We start from the raw sequence: 20,894 nt of genomic DNA, 5'->3' as shown, positions 1-20,894 counted from the left end.
AGTGATTCACGAAGGAGCTTTGCCGTGATTCTCAAGGGCTGTTCCAGCAGTAAGCCCTGCCAGCCCCGAGGAAATCTGAGTATATGAAAGGTGTGAAGTCAAGGATTAAAGCGTATCAAACCCCTGTGTGATCAGCAGCGAGGCAGGTTTTGTTTGCGCTGTGGTAATCCGTCTGCTGTGGCGTTGGGAGATGGCACGGAAGGGAGCCCATGCGCCGTGAGCAGTGCCGGCCGGTGTTAGGTGGTGCCTGGTGCTTGTACAACTGCCCCATTTTCGTGTGCTGTGCTTTTGTGCTCGCATTGCGTCGCAATACGTAACTGTACGCGATGAAAGGCCACAGCAAATTGGATTGTGCCCTAATCTCAGCTGAAGTGCCGGCTTTACGGAGAAGATGTAAATCAAAAAAGCTTTAGGCTCCTTGCGGATAGAAGGAACTTGTAGTAACGTAGTGGTACAAAGACTAAGCAGTGCCTGCAGAGAGCATTCTCCCCTTCCAGCAACGAGCCTGATGTAGGAGAAGCCCCTCACGCTTCCACTGCGCCGATCGTACCGCTTCCCAGCCAGGCTCCGTCGTGGGTTTCGAGACCTTCTCCCGCATCCCCTTGCTCCCGGTGCTGCGGCTGGAAGGAGAGGTCCGTGCAGCTGCTTTGGGGACAGACACCATCACGGCCACCCACCTTCCTGTGCGTCGCTGTCCCCTGGTAGCGGGGTGTCAGAGCAGCGCTCGCCTGGCGGGGGGACCCTCGGTGGGAGACGCTCCCTGCTGGGGGGCTGTCACTGAGGGACCCTTGTTGAGAGATGCTCACTGAGGGACCGCCGATGAGATCCCCTCGCTGGGGGACAAGTCGCTGAGGGATCCTCGCCGGGAGATGGCCGCTGAGGGACCCCCAGCGGGCGGCCCTTGCTGGCGGGCAGTCCCCAGGGCCGCCGGCTGCCGGCCGCCGCGCCTCAGGGAGCGGTACGCCTGACAGCTCCGCGCCCGCCCCGGCTCCTTCTCCCTTTCCGCCATGGCCGCTCTCCCCCCCCGCCGCCTCCCCGCCCAGCCGCCGCTCCGGGCCCCGGCCTCGGCGCCCGGCCCTCCCCAGCGCCACCGGGGCGCTCCCCGCCGCCCGCTCGGGCCCTAACGGCGGCGGAAGGACGAGCTAAGGCCGGGCACAAATAGCACTTATTTCTTTTTTTCTTTTTCTTTTCCCTGTGGGTTTTATTCCCCCCCCCCCCCCCCCCCTCCGCCGGCGGGGGCCGGGCCGGGGGAGGGTTTCCCGGCGCTGAGGCGGCGGCGGGCGGGGGAGGGGCGGCCGCTCCCGCCGCTGCCCCAGACAGGGGGCGGGGGCTGCGGCGGCGGCGGGCGGGGGAGGGGGCGGCGCGCGCCGCCGGCGGGTTCGTGGCCGCGCGCCGCCGCCGTCTCCGCGGCTGTCTCCGCCGCCGCCGCCGTCTCCGCAGTGAGGTCACGGGTGGGCGGTGCGTGCGCGGAGCCCGTTCCGCTCCCCGGGCTGCCGGAGCCCCCGCCGACGCCGGGTGAGGGGCCGGGGAAGTTGCCGGGGGGGGGGGGAATGGAGCTGAGCCGGGGGGAGGGGCGCGCCGTCCCCGGGGGGAGGGAGCGGCGGCGGCGGCGGCGGCGGGGCTGAGGGAAGGGGGTGCGGGCGGGCGTAGCGCGGGGGCGGCGGGGAGGCGGCGGGCAGTGCGGGGGAGGGGGTGAGCCCTGCCCGGAGCGGTGCCGGCCGGGCTGAGGTGAGTCACGGCGCGGGAGGGAGGGAGGAGGGTGCGAGCGGCCGGGATGCGGCGTCCCGGGCCCTTCCGGGACGGGGCTTTGCAGGGCCGGGGGCCGGTTCCCGGGCGGAGGGGATGGCGAGCGGCCCCGATGTGCGCCGAGCCCCCGTGCTGTCAGGCTGCGCACGCCGTGAGGGAGCCGCTCCGGTGCCGCCCCCCCGGCCTGCCCGCCGGCCGTGCGCGCCGCGCCGCGGGAGCTGCCGGCTGCTGCTGCCAGCTGCGCCCATCTGCCGGGGCCGGGGGGCGGCGGGCGCTGCCGGCCCGACCGGGGGGCGCCCTGTGCACCCCTCTCTCGCAATGCACGGGGTAGTGGAGCACACCCCGCCCCCGGCACAGCCAGCTGTGTTGGGGGTTGCTCCTGGCTGACCTCTTTCTCTTTTCACAGGTTTTCTGGAAAGACGTGACAGAACGCGGCGTTAGCGCGAGCCATGACTTTAGCCGGTGGCCTGGATCTTACCTCTGTTACTGATAACTTGGGGTGGGAAAATTCTGACACACACCAGTGACATCTGTGCAAAAGGTGACTCTCTAGGGATGTTTAGTGTGTGCCGGATCTGGATCAGCCTTTAATTTGGGGATTTATTTGTGAGCTGCCATAGTAACTCCCATGCTGGTGGTGAAATCATAAAGTTGGCAGCACAATAAAGCAAGCCCTTAAGATTGTGTTTGATCTCCAGGAACTGAAAGTGCTGAATAAAATTTTCATACACGTTTTGGATCAGTTGCATTAAGATCAGCATTCTTCAAACTGAGACCATTTTTCTATTTTAATATTTAAATAGAGACTTATTTGAAAAGAGGGTATATTTTTAAAGGAAAAAAATGATCAAGGATGGACACTCTTGAATCAGCACATCATTTTTTTTTACTAAATCGTTGTACAAGACAACTGTAAAATAGCGGGGAGCGTACGAAGAAAAGCCTTTTGTATATGTGTTGCAGTGGGGGTTTTGTATTAGAAAATTGAACAAATAACTATAAAAGAAAAATCTTTGTAACCTCTCTCCATTATTAATTTTGTGATTTCACATGCAAAATGGGTTACAGATTTTACTGTTGGAGGCTGAAGAAGTAACATTTTACTGAAAAGAGTGCAAAGCTTGGTAATCAAGAGCACTTGAAATTGTTGATTTTTTTTTTGTATGAACAAGCAGGAAAATGCACATTCAAGACTTTAATTAATTAAAGTTCTGGTGTTTAGCGATGGAAAGCCCGCAAATAAACTTCTCTCTAGGTCTAGTTTCAGACCAGAAAAGGAGTGGGATCCAGGAGGATGGAAGTCCTCCATTAAAAAAAGCAATGACAGAAATGCATGTAAATAGCAAAGTACAAGTTGTAATAAATAAATTGCCAACAATAAAGAAGGAGAACTTGGATGAATATGATGAAACTACTGTGGAGGCTGATGGGGAAGCCACCAAGCTGAACAGTACTTCACTATCAGAGCCTTTGAATTTAAATCCAGGTTTGAAACACACGTTGGCACAGTTCCACCTAAGCAGCCAGAGTTCACTGGGTGGACCGGCAGCTTTTTCAGCTCGTTATTCCCAGGAAAATATGTCACCCGCTGTCTTCTTGCCTCTTCCGTCACCGCAAATACTTTCTGGTCCGCTGCTCATTCCTCCGGACAGCTCCACGGAACTCACCCAGACTATACTGGAGGGGGAATCTATCTCTTGTTTTAAAGTTGGAGGAGAGAAAAGACTTTGCCTGCCACAAGTGTTGAATTCAGTTCTCCGAGACTTTTCGTTGCAGCAGATCAATACGGTGTGTGATGAACTGTATATATACTGCTCAAGGTGCACTTCTGACCAGCTTCATATTCTGAAGGTTTTGGGAATTCTTCCGTTTAATGCTCCATCCTGTGGGCTAATTACGCTGACCGATGCTCAGAGACTATGCAATGCTTTACTGCGTCCTCGCACTTTCCCACAAAATGGCAGTTTTCTCCCTGGTAAGAACACTTTGGCCCAGCTGAAAGAGACTGGCAGTGCCTTTGAGGTAGAGCACGAATGCCTGGGCAAGTGCCAGGGGTTGTTTGCACCTCAGTTCTACCTTGCGCCGGATGACCCGTGTATCCAGTGTTTGGAGTGCTACGGGATGTTCTCACCCCAGACGTTTGTGATGCATTCACACAGATCCCCGGACAAGAGGACCTGCCACTGGGGATTTGAATCAGCCAAGTGGCACTGCTACCTGCATATTAACCAAAAATACTTAGGAACGTCGGAGGAGCGGGAACTGAAGCATCTCTTGGAGGAAATGAAGGAGAAATTTAGCGAGAAAAATCAGAAAAGAACTCGGTCTAAAGTAAGTTCACCTACCCTTGTAAAACTCCCAAATCTCTTTCTGCTCACACGTAAATACTTGTTTTGGAAGCGCATTGCTTGCCTTTTGTAAGTGGGAATGCTTGTCAAATCAAGCCTAAGTTAAATTTGTGGGAGAGCTTTGCCATGGAAATACATTTCTCATTAAAAGGTGCGGTAATTTCTTCCCTCTTTGGGCTGTAAGTTAACTTCATTTGAGCTGGTTTGGCTTTGTTGGTTCTTGTTCTGTAAATGCAGAGCTATTGTGAAAATTTTTGTTCTTATTTGACCTTTGAGTATGTTTTATGCAGTGTGTGTTGCAGCAGCTGAGCAAAGCAGAAAGGAGCTTGAAAATCAAGTATTACAAATTCTTCATGTGTTATTTTTACTCCCGCACACACAGGTGCGGTGTATGGCTGCCTGGCTTGCTAGCCACCCATCTCATGACTTGGCATGCAGGGTACTGGTGCATTGCTAAGTTGCAATTTAGAAGCCCAAAGTCTGCTTGTTCAGCAGTAGCTTTCTGTTTAAACCACTTAGTATACAGAAAATACGCCAAAGAGAGGGGGTTTTAAGCAGCGCAAGAAATGTGCTGTGGGCCGGTATCTTGACAATGGTTAATAATAGACATCGTATTTTTTTCCTAAAATAGTGCTGCAAGTCTGCACTGTGGTTCAAAAATACAGAGCTTATTTTTCCCTTAAAGACAAGCACCAGATAAATACTAAACACCATAGATGTTTCCGTTCATAGAAGGTGCAATTTTTGGGGTACAGTTTAAACTTAAGAGGGTTTTAGATGCTTCCTGCCCCATGACTATGGTTTTTTTTTAGTGTATTTGGCATTTACATGTCTGTCTGATCGCTGCTGGTTCGATTATATATGCATTTTGCCTGTTGGATGTTTTGTGGTGGATTTCAAAATAGCAGCAAGAGCAGTCCAGATGGTTGAGCCCAAAAAGGTGTGCTGTAAGTTGACAACTTTTGGCATAAACTTCTGAAAAGTCACTATTGCAGAAAGGCTTACTGTAGTAACAGGTATTCTTATAGTTGTGCCAGTCTACAGTAAGGGATTGTAGCAGAAAATTTCCACGAAAGTCTGCAATATGGCATGCTTCCATGTGCTGATTTAGTTGAAGATGTGGGTAGGTTCATAGCAAGGAGACTTTGCTTTTCATCTGATAAAGACATGGCAGTCTTTGTCCTTGCAATGCCAGTGTAGGTAATAAACGATAGTATGGTGAATGCATCATTGGAAACAGTCTTCTATATTCATACCTATAATACTGCTTCCCTTTTCACGGTAGCATGTCCGTGAGATCTTTGTTTCATGTGTACAGATGAAAAAAACAGCTGAAATTAGCAGTAACAGTAATTTGGACTGAACCGGTGCAAATGAAATACAAAAACTTTCTGGAGTCTTCTGCTGCAGACCTGTGTAGTTCTTTATAACAAAGCAGCATATGAAATCAGAATGAGAGAGAAACTGAAAACTTGAACAAAGAAAAAATGGTGGGGGAGGGTTCTTTATCCTTTTTTTTGTCTCATGGATATTCATCTGGAAAGTACAAAAGATTAGAAGAGTTTAACAGGGGAGTGTGGGAGCACAGCCTCTGTTTCCTTGTCCTTGGGAAGCTTGGGCTGCCTCAGTTATCTTTTCTTTCCCTCATATCTGTGGTGTGAGACGGGTATTTGGTACAATGTGTGGATGTTCCTTTTTCTTACGCTCCTAGGGAAGTGTGTGTGCGGGATGTTCCATTTGCTGTTCTGTCACCATCTTATCACCTTTGCTGAGTCAGTCCTCAGAAGTGCCGACGCATCTTTGAGGTTATTGTGGAGGGCCCAGGAAGAACAGTTGCCCTTGGCTAGGTTTTTGTCCATCCAGTAATAATAAATTATTAATTAATTCCCATAGTCTTTGGAGCATCCTAGATCCTGTGCCTTGCCTTTCTCCTTAGCATTTCACCCTCAGTTTATTAACCTCACAGTGCAAATACGCTTCTGCTTTTAATGTTTTAAGAGCAGTGTACTCGCAAGGTTAATTCCTCTCTGGGTTTTTGTGCTAATAGGAAAGCTGTAAGCTGTGTATTTGATTGTCACAGAGTTTCTAATTTTCTGTTGAGTTCTAGACTGCAGTGTAATATCCACCTGCTCTTCATGGAACAGCTGCCGCTATGTCTCTGCTGATCTCTGCACTTTCAGATCCTCATCCCCTTTGACTTTGTGACAGTTTCTGATAATTGCTCTGCACTAAAACTCTGTCCTGCTACTCAGACAATTCCCAGAGTTCGTCATTGTGCGTAGGGAAAAGCTCGCATAGTGGAGAGTTAACATTTCTTCTGAGTGTTTTTGAGTGTTGTTATAAATCCCATCTCAGATAAAAGTAGTAGCTTCATGATTAAGCTGAAACTGCTACTTGCCTCCCCCCCCCCCTTTAAAGAACAGCTTTGTACAAGTAGGATTGAAGAAAGCCCTTTCAAATAGTTTGGGTAGAAATCATTGAATTCACCTTGAATATATAGTGTTCACAGAATTTCTTTAGAGCATCTAAACTAAACGGATTGTTAGGTAGTGAAATATACATGTATATATTGAAGTAGATGTTTTATTTCTATTTTATTAACCTGGATGATGAGGGAAGAATGATGTTAGAAAAAGACTTCATGTTTATTTGCAGTTACTTTTCATTTTCTTTCCTAAGTAAAAATTTGATTGCATGTTACGAAATTAATTTGCAAAATGCAGACTAAGCGTAGACAGTAAAGTCAGATTCCATTTGAAATAGGTGGGAATGTTAAAATCTGACCTAAAAACTTGAAAATATAGATAACTTGATAGATAATTTCATATGAAAATATATAAACATGTTAAAATGTGAGTCCTAAAATATGGACAAGATGTGATTCAGAAATTCAAATAGGATTACTGTATATTAGCTGCAGTGTAAGTAAAAGAGTACATGTACATTATTTAAATTATTAGAATGATCTGAATAAGTCAAAAAAACTACAAGTGTCAGGATGAGGCTCTTTTTCTAGAGATTATTCACTGTATTTCAAATCTTTATTATTTAAAGGCTTGGTTATGAATTTACTGTTCTGGAGCTTAGCTTCCTTGTGCCCTCCCTCCTTTCTATCTATGTTGGAACTGATTTGAGGAACTGCAGGGGTGGAGTTAAATTTCAGTTTCATTGCTAGAGCTGAATTTAGTGGGCTGGAAGTTTCGACCAGAATATTGTAAATGGGATTTGGTATCTCTCATAGTCACGTGGCGTTTGATTCTGCAGACCTCGATACAAGCCACCTCTGTGTAACTGGGTGCTCTCTTGAGTGCCACAGATGAAGTTCTGTGGCAGTTTATTTCAGGGTATGTAAATATAAACTGTTCTGATAATATATCATTGTGAAGATGTTAGAATGCTAGATGAAGCTTTCGGTACAGTAGAATTATTATATTTTTTTTAGCTTTATAGGCTTTTTTTTTTTTTTTTTCAAATTGAGCAACTTCCCAGAGGTGCTGGGTCTGGCTGGAATGGTGTTAACTTTCTTCATAGCAGCCTGTATGGTGCCGTGCTTTGGATTTGTAGCTAAAACAGTGCTGGTAGCACACCATTGTTCTGGGTGCTGCTGAGCAGCCCTTAGGCAGCGTCAGGGCTGTCTCTGTGTTGGACTCGGCCTCTGCAGCAAGTAGGCTGGGGGTGGGCAAGAGACTGGCAGGGCCCAAGGAGATACTCCATACTTCGTAATGTCATGCTCAACGATAAAAACTGGGATGGAAAGAGAAGAAAGGGGCTTTTGGCATCCAAGGTGGATGCCATTTGGTGACTTGACTGGGCATCATTGTGCTTGTGGGAGGTGGTGAGCGATATCCTTTTCTTCACTTGTTTTTTTTTTTTCCCCTCTTTCCTTCACCTATTAAACTGTCTTTATCTTGACCCAGGAGCTTTATTGCTTTTGTCCCCATCCTGCTAGGGCAGGGGGCGGTGAGGGGAGCGGCTGCGTGGGTGCTGGGCTGCTGTCAACCAACCACGCCTTACCCAAAAACCTGCTTCCCAAGGCTATTTTAATACCATCAAATTAAGTACCAATTTCTTAGCTATGAGTTTCATTTAAATATATGATGAGACACTTTTCACTTGAAATTAATAGTAACTTTGAAGTGGAGCATGAAGTATCCCCAGTAACTTTGACTAAAGAGTAATTCCAAAAAATATTTCTTGAGACTAACAGAACCAGCATTGCTATCCAAATACAGAATGCACAGAGGTTTTTAAAGATGGTATCTTCCAATGCACCGGAATTAATTTTGTTTGTTACTGCAAAGGGAACGGAGTTGTCATGTTAACTGCAGCAGCTTTCCCCACTTCTGTAATAAGAATTTGTGACGACTGGAGAAAGTTCTGTCTCTGGAACACCAGTTCCATTTTATTCATAGGTTTTGTTTTGTAATAAATTATCTGGCAGGTGCTTAATATGATGTGAATATTTCATTGCAAGAGGCTCCTACCACCTTTTGGGAATCCTAGTTTCTGCTTTCTGTTTCTCCCAAACATTTTTAGCATGCCTCTGGCAGAGTTCTGGAAACTCAACAGAGCTTTTGTGTAGGTTTGTAAAGAGATCTTCTTTTAATTTTGTTGCTACTTTGCCCATAATGGGAAATAGGAGATGGATGAAACTTCTGTATCTTGCGTCACTGTGCATCTCTGCCAAATACACTCCATTTTCCAGTACCCCAGTTTCTCTGGGGTGTGTGTGTATTAATGGTGTAAATGCCATTTTACTGAGGAGCATTTATGAAAATGTAAGTAACATGTACCTATCTTCCAGTTACCAATTTGTTTTCTTTTCTTTAGGCAGATTCACAGCAGAGCCTGGAATTATCGCAGTGGTATCCAGTTATAAAGCAAGAAGCAGAAACTGATCCTCAGCCACCCTCCTTTTTCCATCCCAGGTAACTGAGTTTCCTGCATAGAACTATAAGCACTGCATGTACAAGTATTTAAATACTTGTGGCTATTTAAAGGTAATTCAAGCTGAAAAAAGTGTACTTGCAACCTGAACTGTTAGGAGAACTTCAAGGGATCACACAGGAATAGCTGAACCCTAACTTCTTGTGTGTTTTTTAGTGTAGATACTAATGAACTGCTTATGAGTGGGTGTTGGTGCAGGACTCAAGCTGTGATCTGTGAGTGTTTTTCAGTAGGCAATACAACGGAAATGTAATTACAATTTCCCTTTTCAGAGTAGAAATGACAGAAAGTAATTTTTAATCTTTCTTATGATAAGCTGCATAGGGCCTGTTTACCGTGAGTGCAACTTAATTTCCTTTCCAAATAGGCTGTTTGGTGTTTGAAGGCTTTGTTCCACACTGGGACAATGGCTACAGCTAAATTGTCTCTTGATTAGTGTCCTGGTTTTAAAAACCAAGTGCATTTCTTTTCTTAACGTAGTACACAGTTTGTCATCTGCATCAACAACGGAAACAGTTTTTCTTGACGAACCTCTTACCCTCATCCCCGTGTGGTTGTGCCTTTACCATATAAGGGTGGAATCAGGCTCTTGGCTAGCAGCATGCATCAAAACAACACATATGCATCAAACTAGTTCCCACGCAAATGCGTGAATGGTGGAACTTCTGTGATGGTCCCTCAGTTTGCTCGTCCTAGCGGTGCCTGCCTTCAGAACTAGGAGAAAGGAAGGTGTCAAAGACAGCAATGTGAACTCCAGCGTCGTGCCACTGATTATCTTGGCACTGACATGAACACATTTGGCACTCTTTTCCCTCTGTAGTAGGCAAGAGCGGAGTGGCTAGGTTAGGGCAGTACGCAAGGGTGCTCCCAGGAGCCCAGGAGCTGTGAAAATCCAGATAGGTTGCTTGATGTATGTGAGAAAGAAGGTCCAGCATTGGTCTCGGACACGCCCCAGCACTGTGGCTGCACAGCTTTGCTATTGAAGGAGCGATATACTCATTCCCACTACACTGATCACTTCCCCCGTCCTCCATTGCTACTATAAGGATTATGAAGATGCTAGAGAATCTGGAATCAGTGGCATTCTAATTTCACTCTTTGCATTGAAGTGAAGACTTCGTATGATTTTCTGTATGATTTTTTTTTTCATCAGCCATGTTTGGAAAATCCTGTTGTTCGATAGCCTCAAAACCTTATCTAGATAATCTACTCAGTAAAGATTAAGTGGATTGTTAGGATTTCCTTTTGCATAGGAAAAATATAAAAAGTATGTGCTTCTTTTTCATTGAAGCTCTTATAGTTTGAAATCACATTAAATTAAACTTACTGCTCTCTACCAGTCATCATTTATTATGCCTTACCTTTCATTCTTAATTTTACTGTTCTACTATTTCAGTTACTACCTTTATATGTGTGATAAAGTGGTCGCCCCAAATGTATCTCTTGCATCACAATATAAGGATGTTGCAAAAACAACAGTCAAAGCTTCAGAAGTAATGAAGTCCTCACCTGGACAGTCAGAGAAGAAGCTTGGTAGTGGAAAGCACAAAAAAGCTGCCTCCTATCCAGAGCTTTCTCTTGAAGAACAAGAAAAAATTGACTTGAAAAGTGGCGTGGAGCAGCAGAAACGTTTAGGTGAGTAGTGAAAGCTATGCTGAAGAATTTCAATTTTTATACCATATAATTTTGGAAAGGTGAACACTAAGCAAATATTTTGTGATGTCACTTCAGTTTTCCAAAAAAATTTTTTTACTGTTTTGTAATCTTCAGTTTTCTTTGCATTTTTTTTATTCTGGAGATTTAATTTTCTGTGATTATTGTGCTGTGTTCTTCTTTTCTCTGTAGATCCACCTGTGTCAACTCGTTCTGCAAGAGGTGGAAAATCTGAACGTGTTTCTTCCAAAATCGCTAGAGACTCTAGCCATGTTGAAGTAGGCAGTGATGTGCGAACCTTGTCCCCCACGCTCATGAAAGACATCAGTTGTGAAGATGACAAGGGAAGGATCATGGAAGAAGTCATGAAAACCTACATCAAGCAGCAAGAAAAACTAAATACGATTTTGCGGAGGAAACAGCAGCTTCAAATGGTACAGTGCCAATCTGAGCGCATTTCACTTGTGACATCAGAACACTGATGTTAACTTGTTGGTTCTAGAATCAATGTCACAGATTTCATGCATTGGAAACACTGAAACACACAGATAATTTTCGCCCCAGCTTGAATTCAGACACCAAATCCTTAATATCCCTTATGCTCATTGGGTTTGAGTCCGCTAACAATCGGTGTCTTTTCAGTTTGCACCTGCTGTGTTCCAGCAGCTCCTTCATTTGTTTTATCCAAATGAAAACTACTTCTTTCACTTCAAAATGTTTTCCAAACATTTGAGTGTTTTGTCATATGCAGTTTAAGTCCTCTCAAATTTGTCAGTTTTTGGGATTTTAGAGATGCAGACTTAAGTCCTCTAGGAGTGGTCTTATCACTGGCCTGTATAAAAAAGGATACTGCCTATTTCTATTTGATAAGCCCTTGTTTTTAGGGGGATTTTATTAGTCTTTTTAATAGTGGATGATATTTATACCATAATTAATTTATTATATTAATATAATAATTATTAGAAGTGGGTGTTCCCTTGTGATTGTGCATAATTTCTGTTTTATGAATTAAGATGAATAGTCTCTTTGCTTCCTACATTCATAGACCAGACTTAATAGTTTAGTTTAGTTAATGTTAAGCTCAGAATCTGTGAGCTCAGATGGGGCCCTAGAGCTGCTGCTTTTAAGTTGTTCTACTGTTGGAGGTAAAGCTTGTAGATAAGTTAAAAACCCCCTGAACAAACAAAAAAAACCCCCTTAAAAATACCGTAATGCCAGTGGAAAAAGAAATTGAACACATTTATTCTGTTTTCTGATGATGCACTTCTACATTTTCAAACTATATTTTAGTAAATCAGTGCTGCTGCTTTCTGAGGTTTGCTGCTGGAAGTTGTGAATCTAATTCTGGAAGCTCTGTGTACTTGGAAGTATCAATAATTTATTACAAATTAAATGCTTGCTGCAGAATTCCAGGCTGTCATTTATAAGTAGATAAATACCAGTAACGAACTGTTGTTATCAGTAGGTAAATGTGCTCATTTTGGCCTCATTGTTTCAAGATAGATGTTTAAATTCAGGTTTTTGCTTTTCTGGTCTCAGAACTAAGGTGCATGTGATGCTGGTTTTTCTTGACAGGAGGTGGAAATGTTAAGCAACTCTAAAGCTATGAAGGAACTGACAGAAGAGCAGCAGAATTTACAAAAAGAACTTGAATGTTTGCAGGCAGAGCATGCTCAAAGAATGGAAGAATTTTATTTTGAGCAGAGAGACTTGGAGAAGAAACTGGACCAAGTGATGAAGCAGAAATGTAGCTGTGACTCCAATTTAGAAAAAGACAAAGAAGCTGAATATGCAGCACAGGTGAGAAGGGAAAGTTCATTTCGAGCTAAACCATATTTAATGTATCAGGAAATTGTGAAGCTGTTGCTCAGCCACCTTAAAGTTTCATCTTCTCCATGTGTTCTGATACCATAGATGAATGCCAGAATAGGTCACAGTGACATATTTATTTCCGTGTTCCTTGATTGGAACTGAGGTAGAATGCATCTTACAGAAACATACGATGTTTTTGATGAAATACTAATCTTAAACATAAGGTTTGTTACATCCTCATGTAAAATAAATCATATTTTTAATGTATATAGGCTTGCCCATGTTGTAGAACTAAATGTTCTCATTTTAGTTACAGAAATAAGTTATTCCTCTTTTTATTCCTTTTATGTTAAAACAAAAAAACCCCAAATCTCTCAACCAGCGTTTTGTAAATTTAGTAGCATACCTTGATGCTCTATCTGTTCCTCGGTGGTAGAATCTTCTGCACTGTCTAATGAGCTCCCTTCTGTGCTCTATCAAAGCATTTGGTCCAAGAGTTCTCTTGGAAATGAAAATCATGTTTTTGTCTCCCATTCCTGCCTCTTGGGTTCATATGACAAAACCTATGGAGATTTTTCTTGTCTCTTTCGCTTCCCTTTTAACTTACACTATTGCTTCTTTATGTTGGAGGTTATTCATGTCATTCCCATGGGAAAGATACAGTTAATGCCAAAGGGAGCCTTGGAATGCAGCTTTTGAAAATCAGTTGCAGTTACGATTAAATGTATAGTGAATTAAATGTATGGTGATATATTTTGTACCGTGTCACAGAAAACTAGTCTTCACAGTTTTTTTTTTTAAGTGAAGAAAATCTAAAACTTCAGCTCAGTAAAGTTTTGTGATCGTTTGATCATAGCTGTCTACATTTCCTGCCCTTATTGTCTCAGACTAAGAAACAGGCAGTACTTGAGAGACAGGTTTTGGTATTTTTGGGGAGTAGGACAGAGACAAACATCGTAAATCCTTCTCATGAATCTAATGTCATGACATCCCACTCCACAGATTCCTAGCCTTTGCTGCCAGAAATAATCCTCTCTGACTAAGGCCTGATTTACTAAACATCTGGTACAAGCCCTATTACTGCAAGTAACAACATGTTCTAATTTATGAAGGTAATCGTGTATAGTGTGTTTTATGTGGCTTGTGTAGCTTACCTTCTTTAAAAGGTAAAAACCATAGATTGTTCCCCAAGGAGATTGGTTGATTGTTCCTTTTGAAGTTAGGCTTTGAAAACTAAATAGTTCCTTGCATGAAAGTTTACTCTCTTATTACCTGAATGGTAGAGCAATTCACAACATACAATTTGAACCTTTTTCTCCTCATTACATCTTAGAATAGATTTTGGACTCTGGGTTCCAAGCAGTTGTCAGAAGTACCCAAGTGAAAGAGAGGTCCTGGCAACAGGTGCCTTCCCCAGGCTGTGTACACAGCATTTAAAAAGCCTTAATCCAATGTCTTCTTGAAGCAGTTACCCAGGCTGCCTTTTCTGGCTGAGAACTGTGGACTGGGAGGAACCCTCTTTGTACTACATGCAACAAAATTAATAATTTGGGATTTGCAGCTTGCTTAAATGTCTGCTCTTCTTTGTAGGCCTGTCGGAAGATGCGCTAAGTGCCTTCTCCCCCTTTTTGACTTCTTTATTGAATTATCTAGTTTAATTGTTGCTTTACCCTGTCAGTCACAACAGGGCAGTATAACCAGTACTGGAACCTTTCCTTAGAGGTGGAAGTCAAAATCAACCAGAGACATGCTTGTGCAGTACGTGCTGCAACGTGCAGGCCCTGGGCATATTGTACTGCAACAGTTTACTTCCAGTAGTGGAGTCAGAAGACTTGTGTTAATAGCCTATTGCTATCTAAAACCTGCTTAAATATTTCTGATTATACAAAGAACCATTTAAATATTTCCAGTTACGCAAGTGGAGATGAACGTCTCCTGAATGTGATGTTTCTCTAAAATGGGCACAGCAGTTCCTTGGCCCAGTACATTTTGCAGCAACTGGCGAACACCAGTGACGCTGCGTGCTCCTGCTCCTTTCATTCTCATCAGCTGTCTTCCTCATTTTTAGCGAGACTTATGTTTAGTGAAGATTTAGATCAGGTGGATACATATCATTACAAACACAGATGAGTTTTTTTAGACTCAGTGAGCTCTTTTTGTAAGAAAAAAACCACCTTAAATCAATGGTAGAGAAGATTACTAATTTCCAATTTCCTCCCTGTTTTAACTGCTGGTAGTAGCAATTTTACAGTAACTTTCTCACACTTGAAAAATTCATCACACGTTTCCAGATCTCACTGTAAATAAGTTTGGACAATCTAGCAGGTTTGAGTTTTACTCTACTCCGAAGATGAAAAAAAATACATAATTTCTGTGTTTCAACACCAGTTTGGGTGGACTCATGTTTATATTTGAACACACACATAAATGCGCAGGTGGTTGTGTTCAAGGTTTTCTGGATGTCATTTTTGGTAATGCTGTTTCATTTACACTAAAAAGTATCAAAAAACAGTGTTGGTGGTTTTGTTCTAGAAATGCATTCAGGCTTTGAAATGGAGTAATATTTTGTCAGGTAAGTGAAATCGACTTGGAAAATGATAAAGTGCTCTTTATTCTGGGATTTGTGAAACATCTGATGCAGACATCGTCACGGTCTTCCTAACAGCTTATGTGTATTACTGACATGGTCTGGTGTGACAGGTTGTACGACTACAATTTATATGTATTTGAATATTAGACTGTCCCATTTTTTTTTTTTGTTACAGTATGATGTTTATGCAACTCTGTATATTGATGTCATTTGCTAATGGTGTAGTAGGTAACTGCATAATTCTTGGTAACAGTAGAAGACAAGCTGATGAATGCTGGTGAACTGAAATACTTTTATCTGATGCATAGGGTGGTCATCAGTGGCATCTTGAAGTGAATAGTTGACATTTACAAGTAAGTTTGCTATAATTTGCTCTGCCTCTCTGTCTCTCCTCTCTGTTTTACAGCTGGCAGAATTGAGACAGAGATTGGATCACGCAGAGGCAGACAGACAAGAGCTTCAAGATGAACTGAGACAAGAACGAGAGGCAAGGGAAAAGTTAGAGTTGATGATAAAGGAATTGAAGCTACAGATCTTGAAATCTTCAAAAAATGGGAAAGGAAAATAGAGATTGGAAGAGGAAGCTGCATTCTTTAAACAGGGTGTTTTGGTTTTTAATGAATTGTGAGCAGTTTCTGTGTGGTGAGAAAAAGTATTATCTGCAGGTTTCTGTTTCCCAGACAAATCCCGATGAAGATATACATATATATAAATAAATAGAGATAGATAGGTATACATTTTTAGATTTTCCTAACCAATGAAAATCTGCATTTATTTGTACTGGTATTTTTCTCAAACAATGAAAAATACGAAACTCTTGATTTAGAGTGACCAGTTTCTGTCTATTTCTAATGCAGTCTTGAGGACTCTATACCTTTTAACATTGTCTGTTAAAATCTATGTGGCGATCTTTATTTTGCTATCAATTGCACATCCAGTTATAAAAGTACATTAAAAACATTCTGAATTCTTCAAGATAAAAAATAGTTCGGGTTTCAGTGAGAATTACATGTTCTCGGACTGGGGAAAGTAAAGGCAGCTTTTCATCTGTAAGGTAATACTCAAAATTGCCACAATGATAGATGATTGATCATCAAAAGTGATTTACCAGCGTGAGTTTTTCCCATAATTTCATTGTGTGAAGTCAAGCTGATCTTTTCTGTATTTTCTATTTAACAACTCTTTATGAATCTAAAGAGTTTAGAGCCAGCATTGGCTTACCATGCTGGAAGAAGAAAGCATTAGGATTTTTTTGCAAATTAAAAGATTTAGAATTACAATGGAATCTTTGGAAGTTAAAAATTCGTGTATTTTCTCTTGTTTTCTTCTGTATACTAGGTATGAAAGAAACATTAATAAAAGGCTGAAAGGTGGGGCGTTTCCTTCTAGAAAATGAGAAAGCTTGACTTAACTGGTTTTCAGATACTCATGCTTTCAAGAAAAATAGTATTTATTCAAAAAAATGTATTTGTCTCTCTAGTACCCTAAGCCTCCACACTCTGAGCTTCTTGCCAACTTGTGGATTTTTCTTTCATTACATAGAACAGGCCTTAACTGACATGGCGATAATAGCTTAAAAAAATAAAATTCTGAGATACGGCATTTTGAAAATTATTTTGATAGTCTCTGTATTTGAATGGCATGGTAACGTTACCATGAATTAAGAAATACAGCATGTTTGTTAAGCTATAATATTTGAAAATGTGTAATTGTACAGAATTACTGTTTTATGTATATATAATGTTTGAGTACTTCGGAAGTCTGGTTCCTAGTGGATTAAACGCATGACTACACAGTTGGATGAAGAAATAACTTTTTTTGCACTCCTCTCCAAAAAGTTTGATACAGCTGATAGATACTAGCTGATTATATCAGTGACTAGGAATATTTTAGTAGTTCTAGTATTTTACTACATAATTTTAACCTGTACTTTAGCTTCTGTTTTTGAGGTACTTGGGTTTATTATTCTCTTAATAATCCAGTTAATTCTGGGTGAAACCACTAGTAAAAGGCTACGTTGATTTTCTCCACACACACACACACACCCGCCCCCCGAACTAGTAAAACTGAAAACTTTTGAGGTTTTTTTGTTTCTCTTTTAGTGGTGTAACAGGACTGAGTATCACAGAGAAAGATAAAATTGCACATGTCTTTAAACTGAATGAGAAATGAGGTGGTAAATCAAATGTCATGGAGTCATAGGGTGATTCTTTTATAGCTGTGTACAATTTTGTTTATGGACTCTGTGTCATATTTATACTGAAGGCTAAAGCAGGTTAGTATAAAAATACCAGTTTTCTTTGTCAATGTTGATCAGAAAAGAAGACCCAGATCACATTTTTCCTTTCTTCGACTCCGTCTCCAAATTTTTGCTTTTAAAAAAATGAAAAGGCAAAAGCCCATCTTTGCAGCATGGTTTGGAAGGAGGGGTGCAGGCTGTAAATTACTCTGGTTGTTTATGCACCACGTGCTTTAAAAACACAATGAATGTTTTGTTGTAACAAGAACCAAAACCACAGCTATAGGAAGAGTACGTAAGAAAGTTCATAAAAGTGTTATTATTAGGGAATGGAGCTGGAAGTAGTCCAGCTGGATTGACAGAACCTACGTTGGATTAGCTAGATGGGCAAGTAGGAAAACACCGTCCTGGGAAACCGAAAAGTTTCATCCAGGTGTTATTAAGGGATCAAAAGATACCGTTTCTAGTTGCTTTTCAGTATCAGTGTTTTGAACCAGACTTCTTCGATTGTCAGTGTAGATAAGGCCGTACAGCCTCGTTTAATACAGCTGCAGTAACTAATTTACCACAGTATTTATAGCTTAGCCATTGAATGTATGGAATCCTCATGGGATTATTGTATTAGACTACCGTATATTCTGTTTCCATTCAGGTCTTGTCTACGTTATGTGACTTTGGCTCAAATTTCCCTTTTTGCCACCAGCTGACCTTCAGCAGTGGCAATTGCAGTGGAGTACTAGTATAGCCCGGGTTCCGGTGCCTCAACCAGCACTTCAACCAGCTCTCTACCAGCTGTTAACTGGTTTACGCTGTAGGCTATTAAAATGCTGATGGCCATAGTTTGTACTAATATTTTCACTCTTGCAAGAACTCAAGCAGCTATACGAAGTTTTAGCAATTCCAGCTGCAGATAAGGCCTCCTAATTGTTTTAAAACATCTGGCTGAAAACGCTAATGCGACATTTATTAAAAGTAGCTTTGTAAATATTCCATTTAGGTAATCTAAAGTTAGAATGCATTTTAAATTATTGTAATCCTCTTACAATTCTTAAATATTACTTTCAGGCTCTTTACTTAAACAATTTTCATACGTGTAGACTTAATTTTATACTGATTTTAAGTAATAATGTATACATAAATGTGCCATAGATTTTGTGTGTTCACAGTCTTTGAAAGATAGTTTTTTAGTAAATTGTAAATAATACTGTATAAGTTCCAGAACAAATATACGTTGACTTGTTTTTCCACTACCTTACGCTAATTACATTGAAAGGTTTATTTTACAGCCTGATACAGGAACTTGGAATGCACACTTAAGGGCCGTCACTTAAGTGCACACTTAATGGTAAAAACTGATTCTGTCATTAGGTCCTCGCTTTTAGTCCTCGCATGCTCGTTTTATGTATTGTTATTTGTTCTGCCTTCAGTTAGTGCTTGCTGATCTTTCAGGCAGGAAGTCGTTTTCCCAGATAGTTGTGACATGAAGCCCATAGGAAAAAAATCCTAAAATTGGGCATAATGTTGGAAGTTGCATTATTAAACACCTAGATCAAGATCAAAGTTGCCTAGTGCATTCTCTGGAGCAAAGTAAGTGGGGCTCAAGATGACTATCTAGTTTGCTCCTATACTTTTTTAAACTAGAACTTTCACATGCTTTGTGTACTTTAATCAACAAGAAAATACAAGAGCTTAGAGTAAAACTCTTGTAATTTAGGTGGTCTGAAAGCACCCTCATTTGCAGCATAGCCGTGTATCCCTAGACGAAAGAGATTTTTATCTAAATCTCCAAACTTAACGAAGTCTGTGTTTTAGTTACTGTAAAGCATATCATTTAGTTTGAGCATTTAGATAAATGTAGCTATGTTTCACATTCTTAAACTAATTTTATGCTATATTTAATATATTGATAGCTTAGGTGTAATATCAGTTGTATATAGTAAAGGCATAATGCAGTTAGTGAAGTAGGAAAAGTTGAGTGGGAGCATAAAGCTATTGGTGGCCTGAAAAAATAAGTCCTGGCCCATATTTTAGAAGTCACAATGTTTTATTCATACATTCTTGTTTTATATTGGGGGAGGGGATAGCTAGAATGTGTTATGAAATTTTTGGGAAACTTTCCTAGCATTAGTCGTGAAGTTGGCCTTGAAATGCTGTCATGGTCAGCTTCCTAGAATTCACTTGTTTGTAGAGTATATATTTTGATTGTCAGTAAAGATAACAACTTTGTATTTTTTCTGCACTTAATTTGTGTAATTAATCCACACAAGAGTTTTCTATAACATGGTGAAGTCGACAAAAGACATAATTACACCTACCTGTTAATCTGTGCTTGCAATATTTCAGTAATTTTATTTAAGCTGCCAATAGAAAGCAGCAGAAAGCTTCAAATTTAGATTTTATTTTTGCTCATTACATTTGTAGTGTGTGTATTCCATCAATTTTCATTACAGAAAACGTGTAGAATTTTCTATTTGTTGCATATTTCTATTTCAAAAAGAGAACAATTTTTTAGCTTCCGCAAAAGCAGTTACTGCTTACAAATTGCACGACAATTTTGTAGTGTGTCTCCATTACTTAGAAAATTGTTTTTTTCAGGATTAGTGGTTCAGTTGGAAAACGCTTGAAAAATTAGTTTTAAGCACAGCAAACAAATGGTATAAAATTTTGCTATTTGAAAATTGATTAAATGTAACTATCAATTGATTTTTTTTTTCTCTGAATATAGATACCTCACTTAAAGGAAAGCACAGCTGTACTGTATTTAAACTAATTCTAGGAAATAATAAAAGGTTGGTCTAAAATATTTTGTTGCCATGATGTTGCTTTCTGTGATGGACAAAATCTGTTTTTGTGTTTTCATACTCATCCTTGGAAGAATTCATCGATGTTGACATGCCAGTATAAATATCTGAAATTACAGAAAGTAGCTGCAGAACAACAGAGTCTGTATTAGCTCAAGGCAACAGGTTGAATGACTATTCTGAAACCATAGTAGAAGCCTGTGAAAAACGATCAGTGCACTCAACAATTTTTAGTACCTTGCCAATGATGTACAGTCTTATTGTCAGAGTTGCTGTGGTTGCATTACATGACACACAAAAACTGTCCTCTACCTCACGTGAGATTTAACAGATATTTTATATGGTTTTAGTAAACAAGATGCATCTATCTGGTCACTTAGTTTACAAATTCTGAATTATATTTATTGAAACATGACATACTGTGCTCTTAGCTTATACCTCAATTGTATTTTGTGCTGTTATCCATTTTCATGCCTTGTAAATACCTGTATAGATTGTGGATTCGAAAACAAATAAAGAACTGTAATGTCAGAACACCTGTCTCTGTAATATTTTTGAATGCTGACTTCTAAACTTGACTTTTCGGAAGGTATTTTAACAACAGCGCTTTTCTAAGGAGGACAGAGTCTTGCTTGCTTTGATTACAGTAAATTAAAACCTGTTTACACTGACGCTTATTAGCAGAACTCCCACTGCCTGCAGCGGGTCCCCGGTTTTCTAAAGGGTATTTTTAGCAAGATGTGCAAGATCAATAGCCC

The 20,894-nt window shown here is 41.3% G+C and overlaps 1 protein-coding gene across 1 annotated transcript; it reads left to right on the top strand.

Annotated features, from left to right (window-relative positions):
• Positions 1-1,362: 1,362 nt before the first annotated feature.
• On the top strand, positions 1,363-20,670 carry SKIL (SKI like proto-oncogene). The gene is made up of 7 exons (XM_040613475.1): positions 1,363-1,515; positions 2,153-4,077; positions 8,925-9,022; positions 10,438-10,676; positions 10,887-11,128; positions 12,270-12,494; positions 15,503-20,670. Exons 2-7 carry the CDS (start codon positions 2,971-2,973, stop codon positions 15,662-15,664), a joined length of 2,073 nt encoding a protein of 690 aa, XP_040469409.1. The 5' UTR covers positions 1,363-1,515; positions 2,153-2,970; the 3' UTR covers positions 15,665-20,670.
• The last annotated feature ends 224 nt before the right edge of the window (positions 20,671-20,894 follow it).

Source organism: Falco naumanni, chromosome 13 (assembly GCF_017639655.2).
Source record: "Falco naumanni isolate bFalNau1 chromosome 13, bFalNau1.pat, whole genome shotgun sequence".
NCBI lineage: Eukaryota > Metazoa > Chordata > Aves > Falconiformes > Falconidae > Falco > Falco naumanni.
The sequence above is the reverse complement of the archived record's forward strand: the minus strand, read 5'-3'. Positions and strand labels throughout refer to the sequence as shown.